Source organism: Populus euphratica, unplaced genomic scaffold (assembly GCF_000495115.2).
Source record: "Populus euphratica unplaced genomic scaffold, PopEup_1.0 scaffold12.1, whole genome shotgun sequence".
Lineage (NCBI taxonomy): Eukaryota > Viridiplantae > Streptophyta > Magnoliopsida > Malpighiales > Salicaceae > Populus > Populus euphratica.
The window spans coordinates 475479-502211 of record NW_011499858.1 but is presented as its reverse complement, the minus strand read 5'-3'; the positions used below and the strand labels follow the sequence as shown (position 1 = coordinate 502211).

The window sequence follows — 26733 nt, the reverse complement described above, 5'->3', positions numbered from 1 at the left end:
ACGGAGGAAAAAATAGTCATTAACTCAAATATATAAAATTAAAAATGAAGCATTCAAATATAAGAATAATAAAAAGTTGAGTACCAAATACGAAGTTTTCCTTATAGTGTTGAACCCGGTTCAATTCCACCCAAGTTTTTAACAGTCACCATAGCCTCATCTCTTTTAGCAAAAACCCGACTTAAACCCTCAATTCTCAAAAACAAAACAGGGTGAGACACAGAGACACTCACAGCAAAGCACCGGAACCGCCGGCGGCATCAATCCTACGAAGGCGGCTAAAAGGAAAAGGAGCAAGCTAAACACACTCAATAAGCAGGCAAAAACTTGCAATAATGAGGAAGAAGGTGGACGAGAGAATCAGAACACTCATCGAAAATGGCGTCAAACTACGCCACCGGTCACTCTTCCTTATCATCGGCGACAAGTCACGTGACCAGGCACGCTTGGACGCTCCTCTTAATTCTCTGTTTTCTTTCTATTCTTGTAATATTAATAATCTTGCACTGCATTGGATACAGATTGTGAATCTTCATTATATGCTAAGCAAGGCAGTGGTAAAATCTAGACCAACCGTTTTGTGGTGCTACAAGGATAAACTTGAACTTAGCAGGTTTATGTTACTTTTTATTTTATTTTTTTGAGCTGGATATTGGATTTAATTTTTTTATGTGAATTTATGTATGATGCAGTCACAAGAAAAAACGAGCGAAGCAGGTGAAAAAGTTGATGCAGAGGGGACTGTTGGATCCTGAGAAGGTTGATCCTTTTTCGCTCTTTCTTGAAACTGGAGGTTTAACCTACTGTTTGTACAAGGATTCCGAGAGAATTCTTGGTAATACTTTCGGAATGTGTATATTACAGGTAAGTAAACTTTAATTAATCAATTAATGATTTGTCTCTATATTAGTTATTATGAAGGAATATTGTTCTGTTTTATTTATTTTTAGGATTTTGAGGCATTGACTCCGAATTTGTTGGCTAGAACTATAGAAACAGTTGAAGGTGGCGGGTTGATTGTGTTGCTGCTACGCTCTTTATCTTCGTTGACCAGTTTGTACACAATGGTTATGGTATGATTTATATCTCCTTTTGTATTTAAGCCTTCTTGGTTTCTAGATTTGTTCAAAGGACCACGAAGAAAAAGGACGCATGAAGATGGTTTATGCTTGTTTTGCTTTGACTCTCTTATACTTTGACGTGAACCCTAAACTTGAGTTAAGAAAAATGCAATTATATTGTTTCTTGTTTCTTGACAATTTTACGAGGCAACAACAGTCTATTCTTTGAGCTTCTCCTTGTGCTTAAAAGCAAAGGTTTATTGTAGAAGATTTTACTGATTTCAGGATGTTCATGAGAGGTTTCGTACTGAGTCCCATTTCCAGGCAACTGGCCGCTTTAATGAACGTTTCTTACTATCACTTGCTTCATGCAAAGCATGTGTGGTTATGGATGACGAGCTTAACATTTTACCTATTTCTTCTCATATAAGGTCAATCACCCCAAATCCTGTTAAAGAGGTGTGGCTTCTTTACTGACTGCAAAAATTTTTTATGTATTGTTTCTTGCTGTGCAATTATTATTTTTTCTTTAACAAAATAATAAATGAAGATTTGGCTCAATGTATCCTTTCTAGCAAGTGATTCTTTCATTACAGCATATCTATAGCATCGAGTATTCCAGTTTTATCTAAGTGCTCAAGTTATCTTTTGTTTTGTGTTCGGTGATTAAAGGACTCTGAAGGGCTTTCAGAAGCAGAACGAGGACTAAAGAATTTGAAAGAACAACTACATCAGGATTTTCCTGTTGGTCCTTTGATCAAAAAGTGTTGTACACTGGATCAGGTAGAGAACACAGTGGATAACTAATGTGGTTGATACCTTGTATTGTCTTTATTGTTTCACATTTAAATTTTTATTTCAAATAGGGAAAAGCTGTGATCACATTCCTTGATTCAGTTTTGGATAAGACACTGCGCAGCACAGTTGCTTTGCTTGCTGCTTGAGGTCGTGGGAAATCTGCTGCGCTTGGTTTAGCCGTTGCTGGAGCTATTGCAGCTGGGTAACGTGGATATCAAATGCTGCATGTTTCTTTGATGCTTGTGCTTGTTTGCCCTAAATGATCTTTTTCATACAAATAATAATAACAAAAAAGCAATGCTATTTACAGGTATTCAAATATATTTATTACTGCACCCAGCCCTGAAAACGTAAAAACTTTGTTTGAATTCATATGCAAGGGATTTGATGCAATTGAATACAAGGTACAGTTGTCCCTTTTCCCTTTGCTTGGAATGATATGCTTCATGATCATACCAGTATAAGCCATTGATACACACTGAAGGTGCTTTATTTGTTTTTATGGTTGCACTTTTCTATTAGCATGTGAGTTAGAGCAAACCAGCATTTTCTAGTTGATGTACCAAGGTCAATAAAGTAAGATGGACTGTTAAATAAAATTTTCAGTCAGCTCCTTTTATATTCATAACATATTGATAGAGCAGTTCAACTAGCCATGTATCCATTGTTCTGTTTCCCGGCAACATCTATTGTTGCATGAATGATTTTCTTGTGTATTTTGTTTTCTGCTTTTCTCTCATGCCTTGAGTATCTGGACATTGTTCGGATCTGAAGGAATTGTGTGTTGTCGTAAGCCCATTTTTTGGAATGTATATTTCCTTCTATGTAATCATGCACACCTCTCTTAAGACAGTTTCTCCTGTTTGCTCTCTATGGTCGGTCTGGTTTATGTGCAAGTATTGTCCATTCACCTTTTTTTCTTAAGCCTGTGACCTGGCCTTTTATTTCCAGGAACATATTGATTATGATGTGGTGAAAAGTGCAAATCCTGAGTTCAAGAAAGCTACTGTGCGCATTAATATCTTCAAGCAGCACAGACAAACAATTCAGGTTAGAAGATAAGGACCTTCCATGTAAAATGATGTTCTTAGTTAACTGATCCATTTCTCTTGTTGGTTTGTAAGGATCTGCCACATCATGTAATTAAATACCTAATGTATGTGGTTTCTTACATTTCCTTGCAGTATATACAGCCACATGAACATGAAAAGCTCTCCCAAGTTGAACTACTTGTTATTGATGAAGCTGCTGCAATTCCATTGCCTGTTGTGAGGTCCCTGCTAGGTCCATATCTGGTTTTCCTTTCATCAACTGTGAATGGGTATGAATGATAGTTTTATTTTAATTTCAATTGAAAGCTATTACTTTTCCTCAAGAGATAATTGATTTCCAAATAAAGTTTCCATTTCCTTCTCCAAAAATAGTGACTTTTTATATTTTGTGCCTTTTAACCAAGCCAAATGCACTCCTCTGATAAAGCTATGAAGGCATTCTTATATACTTTTACACTTGTCTTCCTGCATAAAGCTATGAAGGTACTGGCCGATCCTTGTCACTAAAACTTCTGCAGCAATTGGAAGAACAAAGCCAGATATCTTCTAAGAATGTGGAGGGCTCTCTTTCTGGTATATATCTGTCCACATGGCTCTGATAGTTTTATAATGAATCCGTCTTCTATGAATGTATCTTGTGCTGCTAGGAATGTTTGTATTGCTTATTATAGGACCAGTCTTAACTATTCTCATGGCATATCCATGTTGATGTGGGCAATATCCATTTAAAATGCTTAAACTTAGCTTAATCTTCTTGCGTGCTCACTATATGTTAACTGAAATTGATGAAAGAAGTACAACATGTCAGTTGCTTACTATATGTTAACTGAACTTGATGAAAGAAGTACAATATACCAGAATGAATACAGTGACCATTGTTTTCTGTTGGGCAACTATATCTCTTGGGGCACAATAACTTGAACAGTCTCTGATTCTACTTGTATGGTTTCAAGGACAGTACAATCCTGTTGTTATTTTGGTTTGCGGTTTTTGAAACTTCTAGTTTTTTCGAATTTAGGTCATTTATTTGAAAGATTTGCTGTTTTCATTATTTGTTTTTATTCAGGTCGTCTTTTCAGAAAGATAGAACTAAGCGAGTCTATCAGATATGCTTCTCATGATCCAATAGAATCCTGGCTCAATGCCTTACTCTGTCTGGATGTTACAAATTCAATACCTGGTATCAGAAGGTCAGAATTAAGTTGCTGAGAACATGGGATCTGAAACCATATCAATTAACTTTATTGATTTACTCTTTTGTTTGTTTGCCCAACTAGATTACCCCCATGCAGTGAATGTAATCTCTATTACATCAATCGGGATACTCTCTTTTCCTGTCACAAAGACAGTGAGTTATTTCTGCAGGTAAAATGCATTGTGATTTGATATTTTTGTATTTAGTTAATGGTATTCAAGATACGATGCTTATGTATCTTAATTTGTGCAGCGAATGATGGCATTATATGTTGCATCTCACTACAAAAATTCGCCTAATGACTTACAACTAATGGCTGATGCTCCCGCACACCATTTGTTTGTGTTTCTCGGTAGAACTTTTTCCTTGAACTGATTTATTTTATTTTTTCAGCAAGAGATTAGGTTTGTACTAATATTGTATGCACAGGCCCTGTTGATGAGTCAAAAAATCAACTTCCTGATATCTTATGCGTCATTCAGGTAAATAAACTAAGAGAGACACAAGCACTTCTATTTATTCTGCTGTAGCATTAAATTCTATGGTGAATCAAATTATCAATGTGTCTCCAAATTCATCAGTGGTCCCCTTGTAGATTATTTATGTTTAAATTATGCTTTTCACATTAGCTTTCTGCACACTAAATGCTTATTTTCTTTTATTAATGTGATTGATCGCTTCTTTATCTGTTTTGGTGTCTGCTGTTCTATATTGAGGCAATAAACACTGTTCACAAGTATTCTACCTTTTGAATCTGTGAGGATTGAGAATGCTTTCAGGGCATCCAATTTTAATTGCCTACACTAGCCATCTGAGTGGAGGGCAGAGCAAAATTTAGCTTTGGATAGGCCAAAATTTTTTAAACTTTTAGCAGTTATTTGTAATAAGCTTTTATCCAGGTATTCTAGATGTAAATGACAGGCTCTATCTCATTTCTCTTACCTCAACAGGGACTTTTGTTCTGTGATAAGTATTGTGCTTGATATCATTGTTTGATTATACGTGAAGGATCTTCCTAATTTTTGTAGTCATTGCAAATTTGCCAAAACATTTTATTATGATCCTCATTGTTATGGTCCATCTTTATTTACAGGTTTGTCTTGAAGGACAGATTTCTCGTAAATCTGCAATCCAAAGCTTAAGTGAAGGTCATCAACCCTCTGGGGACCAAATACCATGGAAATTCTGTGAGCAGTTTCGTGATACAGTTTTCCCTAGCTTTTCAGGTGCTCGTATTGTACGCATTGCCACCCATCCAAGTGCAATGAGGGTAAGCCTCTATCTCAATCATGCCAAATTGAGTGTCTTGGATTCATGTAATGAACTGTAATATACCTTTTCTTTATGTGGTTTCAACACAGCGTGGATACGGTTCTGCTGCAGTGGAACTCTTAACCAGGTTGGTCTCTCCCTATTTTGACATTATCATTCAAGTAGATTTTGCACTTATCTTGCTTACAGTTGGTAAGATTATGAAAAATAAAAGTAATTGCAATTAGAATGGAAGCAGCCTTTCTTATTTCTTCTCTTTGTTGTATTTAGGTTATTTTTAGATGTTTGCTGTACAATTTTTGGTTAAAAAAGAAGAAACTTGACCTACAGATTATGATTCAAGTCATGATCTTAGACCAAGGACTGCTCCTATTTCAGCAAGGATTAGTTGAATTGGTACAGAATTAGCTTTCTTGCTGATGTGTTTTCTATCAAACATTATGTTCTTATACATGAATTGTCATACTCCCAAGCAGTTGTCCCTACACAGTAGTGTGGTACCTGGAATGATTGAACAAATTTTTCACTTGAAGAAGAGTCCAAACTTGATAAGACCAATGATATAGTTTTATGGTTTATGAGCTACCATATGAGCTGACTTGGTAGTTTTAGCTTTGTAGTACACACATTTTACAGGGAGAGTTTGGAGGTCTTCTCTTTTGGTACCTTGACTACTGTACCTTTTGTTTTCTAGATAAGGAAAATTTAGTTTTATGACAATTATTCATACATGTGAGCTACCATATGTTTTGTTGGTGACATTGCATCAAGATTTCGATGGAGCTTTGTAAATATTGTGTATAAGTTTATTGAACCATGTGTTGAATGACTGTTGGTTCAAGTGGTAGAATTAGAGCTGTGAAATTGGTAGTACATAATTTTGGAGTTGAATAATGACAATATAAGTTAATGCAAAAGAAGTGGAAAATTTTATTGAAAATTGGTATAAAGAAAATCTTCCTTTAATTAAACTTAAAGACTCTGGAAAACAACCGTCAAAAACATAAAGAGTCTTGTAGTTTTGCTTACTTTGCTTCATAGTGAAACCTAGAAATATGGATACATAATCATCATTGTGGCCTTAATATCAAGAGTAAGAGATTTTGCCAATATGAGAACATCTACTTTGATATGTTTTGTGATGGGATATCCTAAGTCTGTGCTGCATATGCAACAGTATAATATAACAAGCACTCTAATATATAAGAGAAAGTGACTTGATGAGTATATTCCATGCTTAATCATGTCATGATGCATTTACAAGTTAAAATTTCTTTGAAAGAGGAGGCATTTACAATCCTAGTCTCTATAGGTACTACGGAGGACAATTAACTCCCATTTCGGTAGTAGATGATGAAAATGATGTGCAAATTCCTCAACTTAGAGTTACAGAAGCTGCAGAGAAGGTCCATTCACTGAACAACTCTTGTTTCTATATTAAGTTTTCATAGTTATATTTCCTTTAATGATTTTCATGTTTGGTTCGTGTTGTAGTATATGGGGTTTTTTTACTATCTTGTTATATTATAGATTCCAAATCCAAGCAATGCGATGAAATCTTTTAATTTCAATCAAGAATTATTCCAGTCTCACTTGCCCAATAATTTCTTCTCTTCTCCCTGGAAATTCAAATTAGAATGATATCTGTGAATCCATTAATATGAACAGTATCTTGTTACATTACTTTTCACATGGAAAATTTATGTTGCCAAAGGCCAGTACTATGGACGGAGTCATATGCTTTTGTAACATATTGTGCCTGTAGGTTTCTTTGCTAGAAGAAAATATAAAACCTAGGACGGACCTTCCACCTTTGCTAGTAAATCTTCATGAACGGCGACCAGAAAAGCTCCATTACCTTGGTGTATCCTTTGGGCTAACTTTGGACCTTTTTCGCTTTTGGAAGAGACGTAAATTTGCTCCCTTCTACGTTGGCCAAATTCCAGTTAAGATGCATTCTCAGTTTTATTATACAGACACTGTTATATAATGATAATTAGTTGTGAACTTTATTTGTTTATTGTTTTCTTTTGAATTAGAACACGGTAACTGGTGAGTATTCATGTATGGTACTCAAACCATTTAACAGCAATGATAGTGAAGCTAGTGGGTCAGATGAATGGGGCTTTTTTGGTCCGTTTTACCTAGGTTAGTCCTATTTTCAGATCAACACATACCTTTTCAGATTTCTTTTATAATTCTGAATATTCAAAGCTTATTTCTTACCTGTCTGCAGATTTCAAGCGAAGGTTTGCTCGACTACTAGAAGGTGATAGTTTCCGTTCAATGGAATATAAGCTTGCTATGAGGTCAGATTTGAAACTTTACCTTCAAATGAGTTTCTGTTTAATATGCTCATGCAACTCTTGATATTTCAGTGTCTTGGATCCTAAAATTAACTACACTGACATGGAGCAAGAACCCACATCATCTGCTCCTGATGGATTTTGGAGGTCACCTACTGATGATCTATCACCATATGATTTGGAGCGGTTGAAAGTTTATACTGGAAACCTTGCTGATTTTCATCTGGTAAGGTCCAATTGGAAACTATCATGTTTGCTCTGCAAGTTATTGGATAAAATTTATATCATGGCAAATAATCTGATACATGGCACATGCATATAAATTTGAGGTCCATCTCTGCTTGGAAACAATGAGGAAATGGAACCCGTTTCAGTATGCTGAATGACTTTTAGAACTTGTACACCTGGCATCATTATACTAAGGCAAAAGGGTTATTATGTGTAAATGATTTATATCTCCCTCAACATGGCATTGTTTCAGTTCTTTTCTGGCCAAGAAAAGAAAATCTGCCAGGTGAAGCTAATGCAAAAATGTATAGTTTGTGTATATGATGGATCAATAAGTAACCCCCTTCCCATTTATCAGTACACCAATAACAGAACTGCTTTTAAATTCAATGACAACCGGAGTGTGGGAAGGGGTCTTTTGATATCTGAGGGGTAGTTTTTTTTTTTAGCAGAGGACATTGGCTTTTTTATGTTTCCTTTGCATGCTCAAAGATTTGCACATGTCAATGGATATTGGGAACTAGTATGGAATGTAAGAGGTTCTGTGGATAGACATGTATTTGAGATGCAAGATAGCTGTAAATTTTTTTCTGTAAATAAAAGAAGAAAAATGTCTATTAGATGTGATCTAATTCTTCACACCATAGAATATTAGACCTACTCTAATCACAACCCATTTGTTTACCATTTATGCTGAACTTCTGAAGCCTGGGATGGGGTGAGATTTATTTGACTTCTAGACAGCAGGATTGCCGAAGACCATTTCATCACTTGTGTCTTGTGGAAATAACTAAAGTTGGTAACATTAGTAATTTGAAAATATGCAAAGGTTTGTCAGGTACTTAATTCTGCGTGATTCTAATAATTTTGTGTTTTTGTTTCCTCCAGATTTTAGACATTGTTCCAATCCTGGCTCGTCTATATTTTCGAGGAAAGCTTCCTGTCACATTGTCATATGTTTCGGCATCTATTTTACTCTGTGTTGGTTTGCAGCAACGAAATATTACCTTTATTGAGGTTTGATTCTCAACTTGTCAGTTAGATTATTTCATTTCACGCATGTGCACTCATGCATGCACGTGCACATATCTGTGTGCAAGAAAGTGAACGGAGAGTTATCTGGAAAAGGGTAGAAAAATGTGTGTCGCTTTTGGTATAAACGTTAGATCCTCACAACTTCTAGTGCATGCTAATCTGTTTTATTGATGTTCTTATTTCCTTTTTATGCTTACCTAGCATATCAGGAATGACTACTGAGTGTACCGCTGAATTGTTATTACAGGAACAAATGAAGGTGGAAAGAACACAAATTTTGTCACTTTTTATGAAGGCTATGAAGAAGATCTACAAATATCTTCGAGGTATTGCATCTAAAGAAATAGAATCAACCCTACCCCGGATAAAAGAGGTAAGTTGATATAAAACCTGTACTTCATACATAATAATACACAACACATGAAAAACATTGAGGCACATGGATGTGTTTAATACATAGTTGTATTGTGAGTATATGATTCCAATAAATATTTTGTAATCCCAACGCCTAGAAAAATTATCCCTTTTCTCCATTATATACTCAACCAGGCTTTGTTTTGAGGCTAGCTATGCTTGGCCACATGAATCCTTTTTCTCCATTCAGTTGTCATCATCAAGAGGCCGAATAAATTTTTACACAGCTGTGTTTCACCTTTTTTGCTTATGTGCGATTCTTCTATTGTTGCTAGTGTATGAACATTTTCATTCAAAACAATCTAATTCCTTACGTGAATAAATTTTTCAGAGAGAGTTGAGACCTCACAGCATATCAGTGAATGATGATATAAAGGAAGCAGCAAAGCAAGTTGAGGTGTGTTTTTCTTCCTTTTTTTTTTTCTTCCTCTCTTTAATCTCTGTATCTGTTCTTTTATCTCCGAGTGCTAAACTGACTGTTGGATGGGATGAAATCCAAGATGGAGGGTTTACTGAATCCTGAATTCCTTCAACAGCATGCAATTGTGGGCAGGGAAGAAGAGTTGGAGAATGCTTTGCAAGAACATGGTGGAAAGATAAACCCTGGTGGTGTTGTTAGTGCAAAACCCAAAGGAGTTAAACCGGATAAACGTGGAACGCAAGAGAGTGGTAGGAGTGGGGGAAAGCGAAGCAAAGAGGATGGTGGCTCTAAATCAAATAAAAAGGGTAAATTTTAATTGTTAGAGCCCTTTTTATTTGATAGTTATGAATGTCATGATTGATTAATTCTGCGACTGTTAATTAGACCAGAAAAAAAAAATATAGAGACGCAATTTTGATTGAGAAAGCCATTAGCCCATGATTATTAGTGTCATTTTTATAGAAAAAGGCCAGTTTGGTTGGCGCATGCACAATTTTTGAAGTGAACGTCCATAAATACCGATTGACAGGCAATTGACACTGCCAGTTGATCAAGTCTAACCTGCTCTTTAAACAATGGTACTAATGGTCCACGCGCACAACATAAATGTGAGCATACGACCTTCCATTTGGGTGAGAGCTTGTGAGAGCAATGAACTCTGAATACCATCATTTCATAGCAGGAAGCTGCTAGAGTAACAAGTTATCTCCTGGCAATCAAATTGCGTTGGCACCCGAACTTGCTATGTCCGGTCAGTTGATGGAGCTGTGGTCCAAATGTATAGAGCTTCACGCTATCGAAGTATTGTAGTGTCTAATTCCTCTCTCATCCACTCAGGATCCGCTTGGGTTTTCCTGCTCATGCCTTACTTCAATTGAAGTTAAGTCTTGAATCTAAATCCATCCAGTCTTGAAGATAGATTTGAAGAGCAAGATTGTTTCTGGGATGATTAGAATTGACAAGATAGAACCTTCTGACACAGGGCTCTGCCAAATAAGTCATCTTCTGACTTCTACATGCAGCAGCTTAGTCAGCAGAGCAAGTTGCACCCCGGCAAAAGGACGTTAAAAGTTTGCAAATTGGGCCTAAAACCCTTCTTCAACAGATGACAGGTATTCCTCGCATCGCTCGAACTCTTCTCTACCCAAAGTCCTCAACAAAGCATTAAAGTAGTATCAAACAGGGGGGCCGATCTCTTAAATTTCCGAAAAGACTCCAGGGTCATTCTAACAGAACAAACCGTAGCACCTCAACCTAAAACAACTTGTAAAGTCCTCGGGGTTATCAAGTTCCGGTCTTTCCTTTTGATATCAATCAATCGAAACATCCCAAATAGGACCGTATTTACCACTCCTACCCAATACATAAAGCATTTTATCTAGAATAAGAAGAGTGATAAAACCCTTTTTACAGTGAAATTAATTATTTTTTATATTTTTTTATATTTTAATATATTTTCTAACAAAAACACTTCTAAAAAATATACTAGTACCACTAAGGTCACCTAGCATTCTGAATTTACCTTCTACCATTTGATTGGATTCCCATCTCATGATTTTGAAAGAAAACACATGCAGCATCCAATATTGGATCTTCAAATGATGTAACAAGAAGCAACTTCACCCAATTCATCATGCTTAACATTTTGCAATGTAAATGGACGTTTAAACAGCCATTAAACTCAACCGAGTCGCAGACCATTCAGAGTAGCAGACTACATGCCGTCCGGTACTTTTGTAGAGGTTTCTATACAGCAGGACGTGGAAGAAAATTTGTCGGCAAAGAGAAGCAAGTTTCTAAGACAAATTCATTCCAAGACATGTGACAACATAACACCAGTTCCCTTCTCGCTATTGAGTTGAATTAACAAAAGATGGCACAATATCTACTCAGTTGCCATAACTGTGATTCAAAACCTTTTTATTTATCAAAGCAAAACAGATGGTTATTTCCCGCATTCCAGGTCTTGCGACTCAACAAAGTTCAAATTCAAGTCAAACAATTAACAAGCCATGCAAGATTCAGAGAAAGTTCCGGATGTCCAAAGACCTCACATCGACCACTTTCTCATCCTTAAATTCCTCCCTGAAAAAAAAAAAGAATCAATAAAATATCAATACCGAAATTCAATTATAGGGGTGAAACATAACTGAATATAAGATTAATCAAACTCAGCTTGGGTAGATTGAATTGCCAATCAAGCTCAGGTCGGAGTCGAGCCATTTCAAAGGTATTCTGCACAAGCTCAACTCAAGGTACAGATTTTTATTGAGCTTGGTTCATTCGGCTTGGTGGCTTAAAATGAACCTAAGGGCAAACTTAAAGTCACAGTCAAAATTCATCCAGCCAGATTGTCCTTCAAGGTTTCAGAATATGAAATCCTACTGATATTATACCTTGTTGAATTTCTTTGCCAAACAATGAGTACAAGGAGCAGCCTTTTTGGGAATAGTCTTCAATTCAAGGCAAAATTAGAGAAGAAAATATAATAAATAATGAAATTTGAGAATGTCCTCAATCTAATCCCTATTTTCATTCTTGTTATCTCCTAAAGATATAGAGCACAGATTTTATTGCTCTAAAACAAGTCATGTTGAAACTCTAACAGAAACACCTAGAATGCCCCCATTATCGAGAACAAACTGGGTTGAGCAACCCAGTGGTCATGTTCGGCTCAACTTTAAAACGACCTTAAAATTTTGTTTAAGCTCAGTTTGGATTATGCTCTGAATGAGTTTGATCAAGCTTAAAATTGTGCGAAGTCCAGGTACCTACACCCCTATTCAGCGTTCATTCAACAGGAATACAAAGATCTGGAAAAAAGCACTATCCCAAGAAAAATACAAAAATGGGACCTAAACCAACATCCCTCCTATCTATTCACTGCCCGACTGAAGACAAGAGTAGGAAGCCTGCATATCTAGAACCACGAGGTTCATAATAAAAAAGACAGCATAAAAACAACAAAATACCTCTTCCTGTGTGTTTCCATAGCCTCAACAGCATCCTTCTTCAGCTCCTCCAATTGAGCTTTAGCGATTTTAAGTTCCAACTCCTCTTCATATTTTGGCAGATCTTCCCTCCGAACTCCAAGCCTGGAGATATATGTATGTATTAAAAAAAGGGTCTGCAATTCCCTTTTGAAATATATCCTAAAACGCTAACTAAATGCCAGGTGATATTACAAATTCCAACTAATGAACAAAATTATCAGACAATAGCACCGTAAATAAACCAGGAAAAGAAAAGAAACACTTGGATATTTTCTCTATATCAAACTCACCACATCAGCACTAGCACTAGAGCTACCAACTGCAACAGCAAGAGTTTAACAAAAATTATTTGCTGTAATACTAGATCAACATAGTTACATTGACAATTCCAATCCTGTATAGACAAACTTTTTAAAGTAAGTCCTCTAGGCAATATATAGACACATTCTTTTGTAAGCCAACGCATTAGATGTTTCATCTGTCGAATAAGAGAAAACATCCATAAGTCATCAGACAGCCAAGGCCTGCATATTCTTCAGGTTTCAAAAGACATGGAATGATCATGCAACAAGAACGAACTTCATCAAGAACATTTCACATCTACTTGGGCATCAGTAAGTGCAACACTCTAGTAGGTAAGCTAAGATGCTGTTTGGTATTATGGCCTCACCCGCAGCCACACATATCAGCGTTTGGTAAAGAAAAAAAAAAGATTTTCCATGGTAGAACCCACCAACTTTGCAGCCGTATCGCAGGTTTTGGAGAAGCAGCTCTCATGGGGATTTCTTATGAACAGTGGAGCCATGCTCCACTGTCGCACTATTCATGTGAACAGTTGTTCTTTTCCTCAAAAAACCAATACAGTTAATTGATTTCTCTCACACTGTTAACATGAACGTGAACAACAATTTTTTTAAAAAAAAAATTAGTTTAAGGTGAATTAAATTTACTCATACTGTAATCTCAATTTTATTTCTGATAATGTTTTATCTAATTTTGTAGTTCTTGTCAGATGAATTTTGTACGTAATGGAACTGTAAATAGTTTAATGGAACAATTAAAAAAATTATATAAAGTATGATTTATTTCATGATGTAATAGCAATAGTTAAATCTACAATATTTAAATTAAAAACCATAAATATTAATATATATTTTTTAAAATTATTTTATAACCTTAATTTCAAAAGCATTCTTAACCAAACACATTAAACTATTTTTTGTTCAATATCAATTTCAACCACAGTTTTCACCAAATATATATTTTTCCAACCCAACTTCAACTAAAAGTACTTTTTCTAAAACTTTTTTCATATCACAACCATAACAGCTACTGCAATACCAAACATGCTCTAAGGATTTGGATTCAGTTGATAGAACAAAACTTACTTTGTATTAATCTTATCAAATTCAGCCATAAGAAGTGCCATTCCTTTCTTATCGTTCCTCATCAGAGGTTTCTTAATTTCCTTTTCAACCTTTTCCAACGCATCCATCATCATAGCCTCTACACCAAGCTCATCAGGGAGATCTCTCCTACAGAGGAAAACCCACATCCATCATTACATTACAAATAAGAAATGCGACAAAGAGATGTTGAGAAATATAATTTTAAGGAATTATAACAAAATGAATTGCACGTCAGTTACTACAGATGTGAGGTTTAATTTCAGGTCCACAGGGACAAGTGTTTGGCACAATGGAGAGGAAGAAAAAATAGCAGTTTCTTCTACATCCTAGTAAAATGATAATTCATAATAAACACATAGACATGAATGACATGAAGCTTCAATTGCTGCAGCAATAATATCCAGTTTAAACAAGACCTTGGAAAAGAAAAGAAAAGAACAAATACTTGATTCTTATTTCCTGCAATTGCAAAAAATATGTTCGAGCATCTGGAATGTCTTTTGTTTCTTCTTCGATAGTATACTGGATCCTTTGTGATTCCGATAACAAGCCAGCCCTGCAAAGACACAGTAAATACATCATAGATCATTAAAATGCAAGTGTACCAAATTCAGCACAAACAATGCATATAACTCCACTCGATGAAAGATTCATCAGCATCAAACCAAATGCTCACCCAAAACAAAGAACAATGCTAAATACTGAAACACCTCTGAAGAAAGTTGAGAAACTATCAGAATAGAAATGGCTTACTTCTCTCTAGCTGTCTTCATGACCTTCGCATAATGAGACACAGCAGCTGGATCCTCGGGATCAATGATGATCTTTTCCTTCCGAAAAACCCCAATGGCTGTATCAAATTTTTTCTTGAGGTCCCGAAAGATGTCCTTCAACATCTCTGTTTAGTTCAAAGCAACACAATTTGCATCAAGTTACCAAATCATCAAGGTGTTCACTGCAAATGAAACTGCTTCTACCTAGAGTGAAAAATGTTATTATTAATCATCAATTTGGGAACAAACAATGATGATTACCACATATTTTACTTTGAACTGAACTGTAAAAGTATCCTAATAAGAATATAGGACAACAACATAAATCATTGTGATCACCATCTACAGGAACAATAAGACATCCAGCTCGGTGTTGTGGAAGAAACAAAAGTCTGAAGGTTCCCCCACAATACATACAGAATTCAAACTTGTTAATTTGCTTCTATATTTGCCACAAGTTTCAGCAGTAAAAGAGGCATGATACATAAACAAGTTATGATGACATGATTCACATTCAGACAAGTGAACAAAACAGATGCACAAGCATGTATGTGATAGCAGTGTTGTTGCAAGGCATAATATTGCAATTGAATCTATTAGATCCAAGGTATCAATAGTAAAGTGAGCAACCACCAACCAAAGTGAAGTAAAATCAATTGTACAACACAAAGGATTCTTTTTTTCCCCAAGAGCAATGCTCAAAACATGCTATAAGAAAAGAAAAACCTAACAACAACATCAAAAACAAAGCATCAATCCAAAACTAGTTGTGGTTGGCTGGTTGACAAAAGATGTGAGTGGAAAAGTAGTAATGTTGTTAACGCTTTATTTTGCTGTTAAAATTTACAAAATCCAAATATAAACAAACAGAAGCCACTGCTAGTGAGTAGGTCGGTGACATTGTTTAATATTTCCCAAGCTTCGTAAAATATTTTTTCAAGCTCATAGCACAATGTGAAGAGTTATAATAGCCAATAACATTCAACTTTTAGGTCCAGCACTTATCTCCCCAAAGCATCGTGCTTTGCAAGTGACAAAGCTACATTTTGCACAATATCATCAAAGAACACAAGTGTGACAAAAACCCATTTAATAAGATAAGTTTACAGGGTTACTGACCATCTCCCTTAAACCCGTCGGGAGCCGCCTCTTTTGCATAATAACGAACTGGAAAAGCAAGTTGCTGATTCAAAATGGCTTGACTTCCAAACAACTGCATAAACCCAAAATTCACAAAAAAATTATAAACCACAAAATCATTATTAATGAATACAAAATCCCAATAATCGAGCGAAGTACCCCCGCACCTCTCTTTATAAAAATTGATAATAGTTCCAAAATTATATCCCTAAAGAAACCCACATGATATTTGGAATTTCCCATAAAAATAATCCCAACCAACATATAATTCCATTTTCATCGGAAAAATAATTATAGGAAAAGAAAAGGCATCACATTGACCCAAAGAAATCCCTAATATTTCTTCCTGTCCACTAAAGCAAAAAATAATGGAAAAAAAATCAGAGTAGATGGATTCAGAATTTGATTAAATTTTGCTCGATAAAATGTCGGACATCAAAGAGGAATCAGAATCCAGCGTCAAGAAAATAATGGATGATTGGATAGGAGGTAAATGATCTGGAATAGAGAGAAGAAAAGCAAAACCTGTTTGGATCTGGATAAGAGGCGATAACTGAAAGCCATGATTTCTTCTTCTCCTTCTTCCTTTTTGTTTTTTTTTTTTGTCAAATCGAAGGAGTAGGGTTGTTTGGCTCTTCGTTTTTTATGACCGATGAAATCCGACCTGAGCGGAAGAGAGACACGGAGGGAGAGAGAGAGTGTTTTTGAGGAGTAGGGCAGCCCTTGTTTTCGTACCGTTGGATCTAGTTTGAGAGGGTTGTATTTGAAAAAAAACAAAAGATAGATATATATTTAATCTTATAATACTAGCCATTTAACCAAGAATTTGACTGTTAAAATTAATTTTTAATTTAATTAAATGATAATAAAAATACATACAAATATAAAATTTATTAAAAAAAATATTATATAAGGTTACACATATTAAAAATATTATCTAAAAATAATATGTATTTTTTTAAAATAAATTTTATTTATATAAAATATTAAAAAAGAGATAATTTAGAATAATTTCTTTAAAATATTAAATACATATAAAATAATTAAAAACAATCACTATTTAAAAGAAAAGGCTAAATAAATAATCTAAGAAATAAAAGAGAAAGAGGTATTAATTTAAATATAAATAAAAATTATTTTAAAAAATACATATTAAAAATTAAAAAATAAAGTCAAGAAAAACAAAATTATAAGAAGAAAAAGTGATGTGTTGTTGAGCCTACCAAATCCATGCACTTAGCTGGTTTTGGATATTTTTTAAAAAATAAAACAAAATAATTAATATTCTATCTGCATCCCTTGCATCCTTGTTACAACAGTGACTAGATTTTTTGGTATAAAAACTTACTTTTAACTTAAAATACATATAAAACACCTAAATATCTTAATAAATTCAAATATAACCTTTTAAAAAAAACAAATCATCTCAAAAACCTAAAATTAACTTGAAACCAAGAAATTTTTCAAGTTTAGATATAATATTTCAAGAAAAAAGACAAATAACATTCAGGATGAAGTCTTATCATTAAATGAAACTTATTAGCATCAAAATCAATTTTTTTATAACTACAAACGATATTAATCAAGATTTTCTCTTTTTAACACAAGAATGATTTTTTTTCTCTGACATTAAAATCCATCTACTTTCTCTATTTTTTTTTAAATTAGGGAATAAAAATAAAAAATAAAGTTTTAAATTAAAATTGATTTTTTAGAAAATCAAGGCATCTAATAATTTATAATTTTACAAGTAAAAGGATAAAAATGAATGTTTTGACATAATTTTGAAATTGCTATTTATTTTCTTTATCTTTTTGCTACATGTGCTTTTTAATTTTTTTTAGTCAATAATTTTGAAGCAATTAAACTTTAATTTTTCCTTACAATGATGCAACCATAAAAATTATTTTAAAAAATACATATTAAAAAATCAAGTCAAGAAAAACAAAATTATAAAAAAAAAGTGATGTGTTGTTTAGCCTACCAAATCCATGCATTTAGCTAGTTTTGGATATTTTCAAAAAAAATAAAAAAAAATAATTAATATTTTGTCTGCATTCCTTGTATCCTTACTATAAGTGATTAGATTTTTTAGTATATAAATTTATTTTTAACTTAAAATACATATAAAACACCTAAATATCTTAATAAATTCAAATATAATCTTTAAAAACAAAAAATAAATCATTTTAAAAACCCAAAATCAACTTCAAACCAAAAACTTTTCCAAGTTTAAATATGATTTTTCAAGAAAAAAAACAAATAACATCCAGGATAAAGTCTTCTCATTAAATGAAACTTATTAGCACCAAAATCTATTTTTTTTATAACTACAAATGGTGTTAATCAAGATTTTTTTTTTTAACACAAGAATGATTTTCTTTCTCTAACGTTAAAATCTATCTACTTTTTCTATTTTCTTTTAAATTAAAGAATAAAAATTAAAATTAAAATATTAAAATTAAAATTAATTTTTTAGAAGATCAAGGCATCTATTAATTTTATAATGTGACAAGTAAAAGGATAAAAATGAATGTTTTGACATAATTTTGAAATTACCATTTATTTTTTTTTAATTATGATCTAATTCTTTAATAGGCTATACTGTGTCAAGGTCTTTTTTAATCGAATAATGATGTTTTTTTCAAGTTAAAACTGCTCTTAAATTATATAAATATATAATATAAAAATTGCTCAGAATTGTTCAAATATTTTTTTTTTAAATAACAAAATCTCAATATCACTTAAGCACCGAAATATTTAAATTTCAAGAAATAAGAATTTTAATCTTTTTTTCCAAAAATCAAACCTATGTTATCGTATAGTTGAAGGGCATTTTCAAAAGAGCCAACCTTCCTTCGAAATATCTTGGTGTAACCGCTAATTACTGGAAGCAGGGAAAGTTTTCCCTAGCTAATTGTTTGTTCCTCTAGAAGAGTGCAAAGCTGGGCTTCCAAATGTGCAGGCAAACTCCACCTAGTTTCATCATTCATTCTCGGTATATAAAAATTCTATTTTTGTTCTGTTGAGAGAGGTACTCCTGGTTGATTAATTCGTGCACCAAATAAAATTAATTGTTCTTTCTAAACGATTTCAAGGACCCGCCTTCGTAGTAAATTGATGTAACCTGAGAAATTCAAGAGAAAAATAATAATTAAAGCATACTTCATTAATCAATCAAAGGTTTTTCCTTGGCATAGTAATTAAAATCATGTTGAGCAGAAGCGCAACCTCTCCTCGTGGAAAGGGATTTTTTATTTTTGGGGGAAGGAATAAATAGGAAGGTGAAAGACAATGACGCTCATAACGCTAAAAAAGCCTGGGGGGAGTCCCTCTGGGGTTGGAGCTGAGAAATACAATAGAGTTGACCATTGCTTGTATTATAGCAAGAACAACATGGGATCGATTTCTAAAATAAGTATCGCTGAGGGTGGCATGGCTTAAAACCAATACACATTGAAATGTTGAATCAATGAACGGCAAATTTGATTGTCCAAATTGTTATAGGGTAACCAACCCTCATCAACAAGGTAAAAGTTGGTGGGTATTTTTGCAGCTGAAAAGTTCATCCAAACCTCTATGATTACCATCCTCCACACTCCATAAGACTACATAAACTATAAATTATTTTCTCATGTACACATCTTCAACATAAAGTCGGTAACAATTTCAGAGTTGTGCATGTTCTCTGTTAAATATTTTGTACACATCACTTCACATCTATGCTGCAAAGGATTTACCACAACCACATGTCTTTGTTGCATTTGGGTTCTTGAAAGAGAAACCTCCACCAATAAGAGCATCGCTATAATCCAATTGCATCCCAAATAGGAAGAGGAGGCTCTTTGGATCACAAACTGCAAAACAAACAGAAAAAAGTAAATTTATTGTAAAAAAATAACCTATAATTTCCACAGGCATAATCTTGTTTCCCATATGCAGAGGAGGGTATGCAAGCAAACAGATGGTACCCATTTTCAATCAAAACATCACCACATTGGAAGGCTAGGCAGCCTTATATGGTTTGACTACAGATTGGGACCTAGTCAGTCTGTTCGTGGAAGTCAGATCAGGTTTGGCTCTGCATGTGTTGTCCTTCCCTATCTAGAACGAGGAAGTAAGAGAGGCCTTCTTGAGAAAACAATCAGAACCAAGTTAGGGTTTACTTGGAAGGGAACCTGCAGATAAACCTCCTAGAAACACTGGTTATTTTGATAGAAACTGAACTTGCCTTTATTCCATGTATGATGCCTTTTATTAAGGTTAAGGTTATTACAACTAATGAAAGAGATAGTTTGTTTACCGTAGAGGACAGCCAACCAACATTTTTTTTATTACATTTATAGGATCAAAGACATCATGTTTCACCAAAGAGAATAGATGAATCAACTTACACTTATCATTCATGGAAGAGAAAATCCCATTACATCCTACATGAACGTTTTCCTCTTCAATCCAACTCACCCAATACATCTATATCCATGACACTCATTCATATTTTCATTACCCTATAATCAATGCATTCTGACTTGAATAATAACCACTCACCACATCAACTTAACGGCCTTATATCAAAATCCTCCTAAATCAACCACTACGTTAAACGCATGATCTTCAGTACCATCTGACTTACAAAACCCATGATCTTCCGTGACATCTAGCTTACAAAACCCATTTTTATCCAATCATATGTCTCAAATACTCCCTAAGCACAATTTCTCACCCATCGACAAACCCTATTCGCAAAATACTATAACAAGAGAGAGAGAGAGAGAGAGAGAGAGACTATGGGGTACTCCCAACCCCACTCACGTAAGAATGACTCACTGACAATCACGCTGACTCCCGCTTTTATGCAAGTGAAGGAACAACATACCGAGAGTGTGGCTGGCTAAATGTGACTGTGCGGAACAACCTAATTTTGACTAGAATTTGGTGCCCAGCTAGAAATGAACAAACACTTGTCCCACGATCCCTCTAGTCTAGTCCAGTCTATACGCGCCAACATTTACAAAAACAGGAAAAAAAAAAAAAGGAGGCTGCTAACAGAAACGCATACCAATTGCAAATCCATTGTATTCAATGATGGAATCATCAGGTCTAGCATTGGCTCGATTTTCAAGATCCATGGTGTAAGACATGCCAGAGCATCCACCCTGTTTGACCCCAATTCTTAAGCACAGATCCTCATCTCTATCATTTTTAATCCTATTCAAATGCTTCAACGCATTCTCCGTCACGGATATCGCCGGCTCCACCCCCTCCGACGGCGGCGCAGCTGTAATCATCGACCATAATAACAATTACAGTCACATGCTGTTATAATAATTCACAAGAGAGCTGCATTGAATCAAAATGAATTACCTGGAGATGAAGTTGATCGAAGGGAGAGAGGATGGTTTCGACGGCTGAGATTTGAATTCGAGAATCGGAAAGAGAGAGAATTTGGAGGTGAAGAGAAAGGGAGAGTTTTTGTACTAGTGTAATTTGGCGATAGAAGAAGAGGAGAGTGCGGTGGTGCAGCTGTCGAAGAGAAAAACGCCATCTGTGGACTTCTCCTTGCCTGCTACGGGGACGGATTGATGAAGGTTTGATTAGAAGATCGTAGCCGTTCAAAATTTGATTACTGGTCTTTGTAAGTTGAACGGCTAGGTGGTCAAATATTACTTCACGTTTTCTTCATTCTTTTTTGTTTTTAATAATAAATACATGGTAATGTAATTTTTTGGGTTTTCTTTTTATTTTTATTTGGACGGAAATTTTAAGGCTGTTATGCGAGTGGAAGAAGATTTTCTTTCCATGGTGTGTTTGGCTGTTTGCCATTGAAAAAAACTTCTCCTGTCGTATATGTGAGTGTACAATAATAGGATGTTTTTCGTCTTTTATGTGATGATAATCATGATATTATTCTTAGATTATCTTTAGAGTGCTGAGAATTAGATTCCTTTTCTAATCAATGGAAAGCAGACCATCCATTTACATGCTGGTGCATCGAGGAGGTATTTTTCACGACTTCTCTTTTAATTTGAAAAGTGAATGATAAGGTAAAAGTATATCATTTACCACCCACTTCGAGATTAATTATGAAATCGAAGATAATTTAACTCCACAGGTTTTTCATTTAATTTTTATAAATTTTAAAACTACTAAAAAATTATATAATTATTAACTTTAACCCTGTAAAATTAACTGAGATATAAGCAAGTTAGTTTAAATATCTATATTAATTTTAAAAAATTATGTCATTGGATAGCCAAATACTATAGGATATTTTAAAAAAAAAAACATTAATGCCTTGATTTTTTTTTTGATAATATCATTAAATTTTGCTAGGTATATCAATCTTAAAATTCTTGGCCTAATTTTTTATTTAACTCATATTTTAAATTAAATCATGTAAAAATTATCTTTATATAACTTAGTTAATTTGACAAGTCTAAAAGTAATATAGATAACACATAAAAACATGTTTTTGACTTTAAAATAAAATTAAAAATGATATATATTTTTTTAAATATTAAAACGATGAGATATTAGATAGACTTGTGTTAACCTGACTTAATCCTCCAAACTTGCACTTGGCTCCACTTAATTTAATAAAAAAAAATTAAAAATTTTTTATTTTAATTATATGATAGAAGTAGCAAAAAAATACGCTTATAAAATCGAGTATTAACCTAGTACCATGATTTTTTTTTGAGATGGTGGTAATTTTATTGAAAGTAAATTAAAATAAATTATAAAATTTAATTTTTAATCAACCTAATGTTGATTGATAAAATTAAAAAAAAATCAATTTAAAAATAATTTGAATTAACTCGCCAAACTTATAACTAATGTCATAGACCCCATCAATTTTAAAAATTCTAGTTAAATCATTAAGCTCACAAATTAGATCATGAACTCAATTTAGTTTAATAAATACTCACAAAATCAACAACTAACTCAATATCAAGATATTTTATAAGTTGTTAGCATTACTTTTTAAACAAAAATATATTAAAAAAAAACTATTAAAACAAAGTATCAGTATTTTGAATATGATTAAAGTAAAAAAAAAAAAAAGGGATCAACGTGATAAACTTTTATCAAAATTTATTAATAATTTAATTCTTGTTATTCTTTAAATTAATGCGGATTTAAGAGTTATTTATAATTTAATCCTTGTTATTCCTTAAATGCAGATATGATTTGTCCGTGATAAATGAAGTAGTTAGATTACTTATATTTGTATTTTTATGCATTCAATTAAGAAAAAATAAGAATATTTTAACAATAATGAAAATGAGCTATCACGTGTATCAACACCGTCAAAGATCTACCAGTTCTTTCCAAAGCTAAGACATCCATGAATTAGCAGGTATATTAATTCAGTAAATAAAGTTTTGGCAATGGTTTAGCGTCTCTTTTTGTAAATTAGAGTTACAAAATAAATAATCTCAGTCTAATGGTGAGTGTGCTAGTTAATTAGCTATAGATACACATAAAATACAAACAATAAAAACACCTCTGAATCCCAAATGAACAGCATCATAATACATAAATAATAAAGAATGAAACATATGAGAAGGTTGAATTTCCAGACATCCAATCCTTTGGAAGCCAACTTCAACACGCACAGCCCCCCCTTTGCTCGACTTCTGAAACAGTTTCTGATATACCCTGAAAGTAACTGCAAAAAGTTCCTTGGGTATGAGGCAAATCTTCATCGTTTGCAGAAATTTAGCAATCAGGGAAATTAAGCACTGGAAGGTGAAAATCTATCTGCTTCGGTGTGGCCCAATCAATCAAATATTTTTTTTAAAAAAAAAGGATCAAGAACGTGAGCTTTAGATGTGACAGGGACTCACAAAACGTGAGTTGATTGAATGTTTTGGAACGCAAATTGCTGATGATTTCTCAAATTTATGGAAGTCTGCTTAAAGATGAGGTAATGATAAGGGACTCTATGACCATTCACATGTCTTGGTAAAAAGGTCTGCACAAAAGCTCCTCTGAAAATATAGCCAGCTTAATGCATTGATCAGGACATGAAGTTGATGTTAATATTTAACAGAAAGGGTAGCAAGAATTGATCTAGATAATCAACAAGTCTACTGGTATACTTACATGTCATGTTCATGTTCCTGTTCCTGTTCCTGTTCATGTTCACCTTCTAGTGCCATTTTTGCAACACAAAGAAATGCTTCATGAACATTGTAACCCTCTTTTGCTGAGGTCTCAAAGTATGGTATATCTCCTCTGGAAGCACACCATTCTCTGGCCTTTTTCTCCGAAACCTGCACGTTAATGGATTTTTTAAGGGGAAAAGAAAAACTCAACTGATGACACTGATATTGCACTTCAGAATTTAGCAGTTAGCATGCATCTATACCACTCGGCTACTTCCACCATCTACGTCGATTTTGTTCCCAAATAATATAAAAGGGAATGCCTCAGGATCGACTGGATCTGCCTGCCATTGAGATACAAAATAGGTAAAAGGACTGAAAATTGTCACCCGTGCATAAAAAAGAAGAAGAGAGGATTATGTTACAGCATGTAAGCATTTTTTTTACTGATGTAAATACAAAACCGCAGATTTTCAAACAATTCAAGAGGTTTCCCAGCAAATCTCATCGGGTTTAATTTCTATAAATATAATTGTTGAACTTCAGGAATATTATATAAGTTGTTTTAGTACAGTAATCACATTTCCATTGCCATCCCTACGGACACTGCAATTTCCAACATTGTATACCTTTAGACACCTGAAACTGAAGATGATTTGCAAACCTTTTCATATCCATGATCAAATTATAAGCTGTAAATGCCGTTTAATACGTAACCACAACATAAAAAAAGTGTAAGGAAAAACATTAAAATTAGTGTGCCGTTGTCATAATAATAAATCCGTTGCTTAATTATCTGGTACTGCGCTAAGGACGCAAACCTATAATTCTATACTAATGAACTGTTCAGGAATGCCCAATACAGTGAAAGAAAAAACGGAGCACAGAAAGGTAATGCACTTTTCGATACCTGTTTGACAAATTCTTCATGCCAATTATTAAGTGTTTCAAATGATTTCTGTATATTTACATCATATACAAGAACACAGCAATCTGCCCCTCTGTAAAACGCTGTTCCTAAACTCTGAAACCTCTCCTGCCCCGCCGTGTCCCATATCTGGCATTAACACATAACATACATAATATCAGCAATTGTAGCTTGCAAAAGATTTTCCTTTCTATTTCAAATAGAATTGAATGATAATTCTTTACTCACTTGCAAAGTCACCAGTTTGTCATCAATCTGTAGTTCCTTGGTGACAAAATCAGCACCAATTGTAGCTTTATACTGCTGGCTGTACTTCTTATATACATATCTGAAAAGCTGTTAACAGCCCAACAAATGGTGTCTGAAGGCAGCAAAAACACAAATGCAATGCACCACAGATACTTGCACTGAAGAAACATTTAATTTTTTAGTACTGTTGTCCTTGGCAGTTGACAAAACATGGCATTGCATACCAAAGTAAAGGTCACAAGAATGAAAAAGGGACGCTTAAATGGAAGTTCCCATAATCATTGAAAAAAAGAGAAGAAAATTATAATTATCATCATGTAACGGATACTGATTCATCAAAGAAGTCTTTCCCACCCTGGAAAGTCACAAGAAAGTAAAAGGAAAGAAAACGAATTTCATCAGAATTGAATAGAAAAACCATTCAATGATAAATAACAAATCAACATGAACATTAGCTAACTTCAGCAAGGAAAAAAACAAAGAAGCTGCATACCCGCTATCGCCCAGAACGATAACCTTCAGTAATGCTCTTCGAGACATGTCTATCACGATCAAGAATTCTTATAAAAATGTCAGCAGCTATGTAATGCCTTTCTCAACGAGAGAAAGTTAGTTCAGGAAAGTATGGAAAAGAAAGACACCACAAACACTAACAATAGTGAAAGGGAAAAGACATCTTTAAGGTGGTTCTTGATTCTTCTTCTTTTTAATGGGTATCTACCTTGGCCTTTATTTTATTTAAAAAAAAAATTTCCTGTGTTTTGAATGATACAAGTGAGAGCCATGTGAGCCCTTGCCAACGTGAAAGCATAAAAGGTTAGGCGCCAGCGAAGCTGATTTTTCAAATACTACTAATAAATAATAACAATAAAATTAAAGGGCTCCTTAAAAGACTAGACTTAGAGGCCATGTCAGGTTATGATAAATAAGATTATTTAAGAATTTACTAATTTATTCTTGATTGAATTATACTCATTATTCTCGTTGACCATTTTATCATGCACCTGTGCGATCGTGCTTGCCTCTTCTTTTTAGTTTTCACGGGTTGGATCTTGAGGATATCAGTAGCTATAGTTATTGCTGTTGGTTCAATGGTGCATTTGGTCCCTCAACTTTCAATTTTGTCTAATATAATCCTCGAAATCTCTATTTTGTAATGATCTGACCCTTCCATCAACGATTGAAATTGAAAGAGATGGGCCAAATTTACCGTTAATTGTTGTGATTCCATTTCATGCCTATAATCTCAGCTGGCATACTGTTACTATGACCTTGATACTAAGATCTTGGATTCAATTACAGACAAAAAAAGAAAAGATTAAAAAATTGGATAGATAATTACTAATAG

At 34.0% G+C, this 26733-nt stretch overlaps 4 protein-coding genes across 4 annotated transcripts; 1 reads left to right on the top strand and 3 right to left on the bottom strand.

Moving 5' to 3' along the window:
- The first annotated feature begins 162 nt into the window (after positions 1–162).
- LOC105123884 (UPF0202 protein At1g10490-like) lies at positions 163–10268 on the top strand. Its single transcript, XM_011023649.1, is given in 26 exon segments — positions 163–440; positions 522–613; positions 693–864; positions 951–1073; positions 1347–1520; positions 1734–1844; positions 1928–2061; positions 2170–2263; positions 2811–2909; positions 3044–3180; positions 3387–3484; positions 3978–4101; positions 4189–4276; positions 4359–4458; positions 4536–4588; positions 5200–5376; positions 5468–5505; positions 6691–6784; positions 7144–7323; positions 7418–7526; positions 7615–7687; positions 7757–7910; positions 8801–8929; positions 9195–9320; positions 9693–9758; positions 9862–10268. Coding segments are annotated over 26 exon segments (3087 nt in total). The 5' UTR covers positions 163–335; the 3' UTR covers positions 10099–10268.
- A 1299-nt stretch (positions 10269–11567) lies between these two features.
- LOC105123883 (probable ATP synthase 24 kDa subunit, mitochondrial) lies at positions 11568–16841 on the bottom strand. Its single transcript, XM_011023648.1, has 7 exons — positions 16623–16841; positions 16077–16170; positions 14938–15082; positions 14630–14740; positions 14164–14310; positions 12755–12877; positions 11568–11867 (listed from the first exon to the last, which is right to left on the bottom strand). The coding sequence occupies exons 1-7, from the start codon at positions 16659–16661 to the stop codon at positions 11804–11806; spliced, it is 723 nt and encodes a 240-aa protein (XP_011021950.1). The 5' UTR covers positions 16662–16841; the 3' UTR covers positions 11568–11803.
- Positions 16842–19697: 2856 nt separating this feature from the next.
- Positions 19698–21763, bottom strand: LOC105123882 (iron-sulfur assembly protein IscA, chloroplastic-like). The gene is made up of 3 exons (XM_011023647.1): positions 21462–21763; positions 21157–21375; positions 19698–19954 (listed from the first exon to the last, which is right to left on the bottom strand). The coding sequence occupies exons 1-3, from the start codon at positions 21640–21642 to the stop codon at positions 19818–19820; spliced, it is 537 nt and encodes a 178-aa protein (XP_011021949.1). The 5' UTR covers positions 21643–21763; the 3' UTR covers positions 19698–19817.
- Positions 21764–23442: 1679 nt separating this feature from the next.
- Positions 23443–26121, bottom strand: LOC105123881 (ras-related protein Rab7-like). Its single transcript, XM_011023646.1, has 7 exons — positions 25879–26121; positions 25714–25740; positions 25365–25464; positions 25119–25265; positions 24472–24552; positions 24207–24376; positions 23443–23769 (listed from the first exon to the last, which is right to left on the bottom strand). The coding sequence occupies exons 1-7, from the start codon at positions 25923–25925 to the stop codon at positions 23706–23708; spliced, it is 636 nt and encodes a 211-aa protein (XP_011021948.1). The 5' UTR covers positions 25926–26121; the 3' UTR covers positions 23443–23705.
- Positions 26122–26733: the final 612 nt, after the last annotated feature.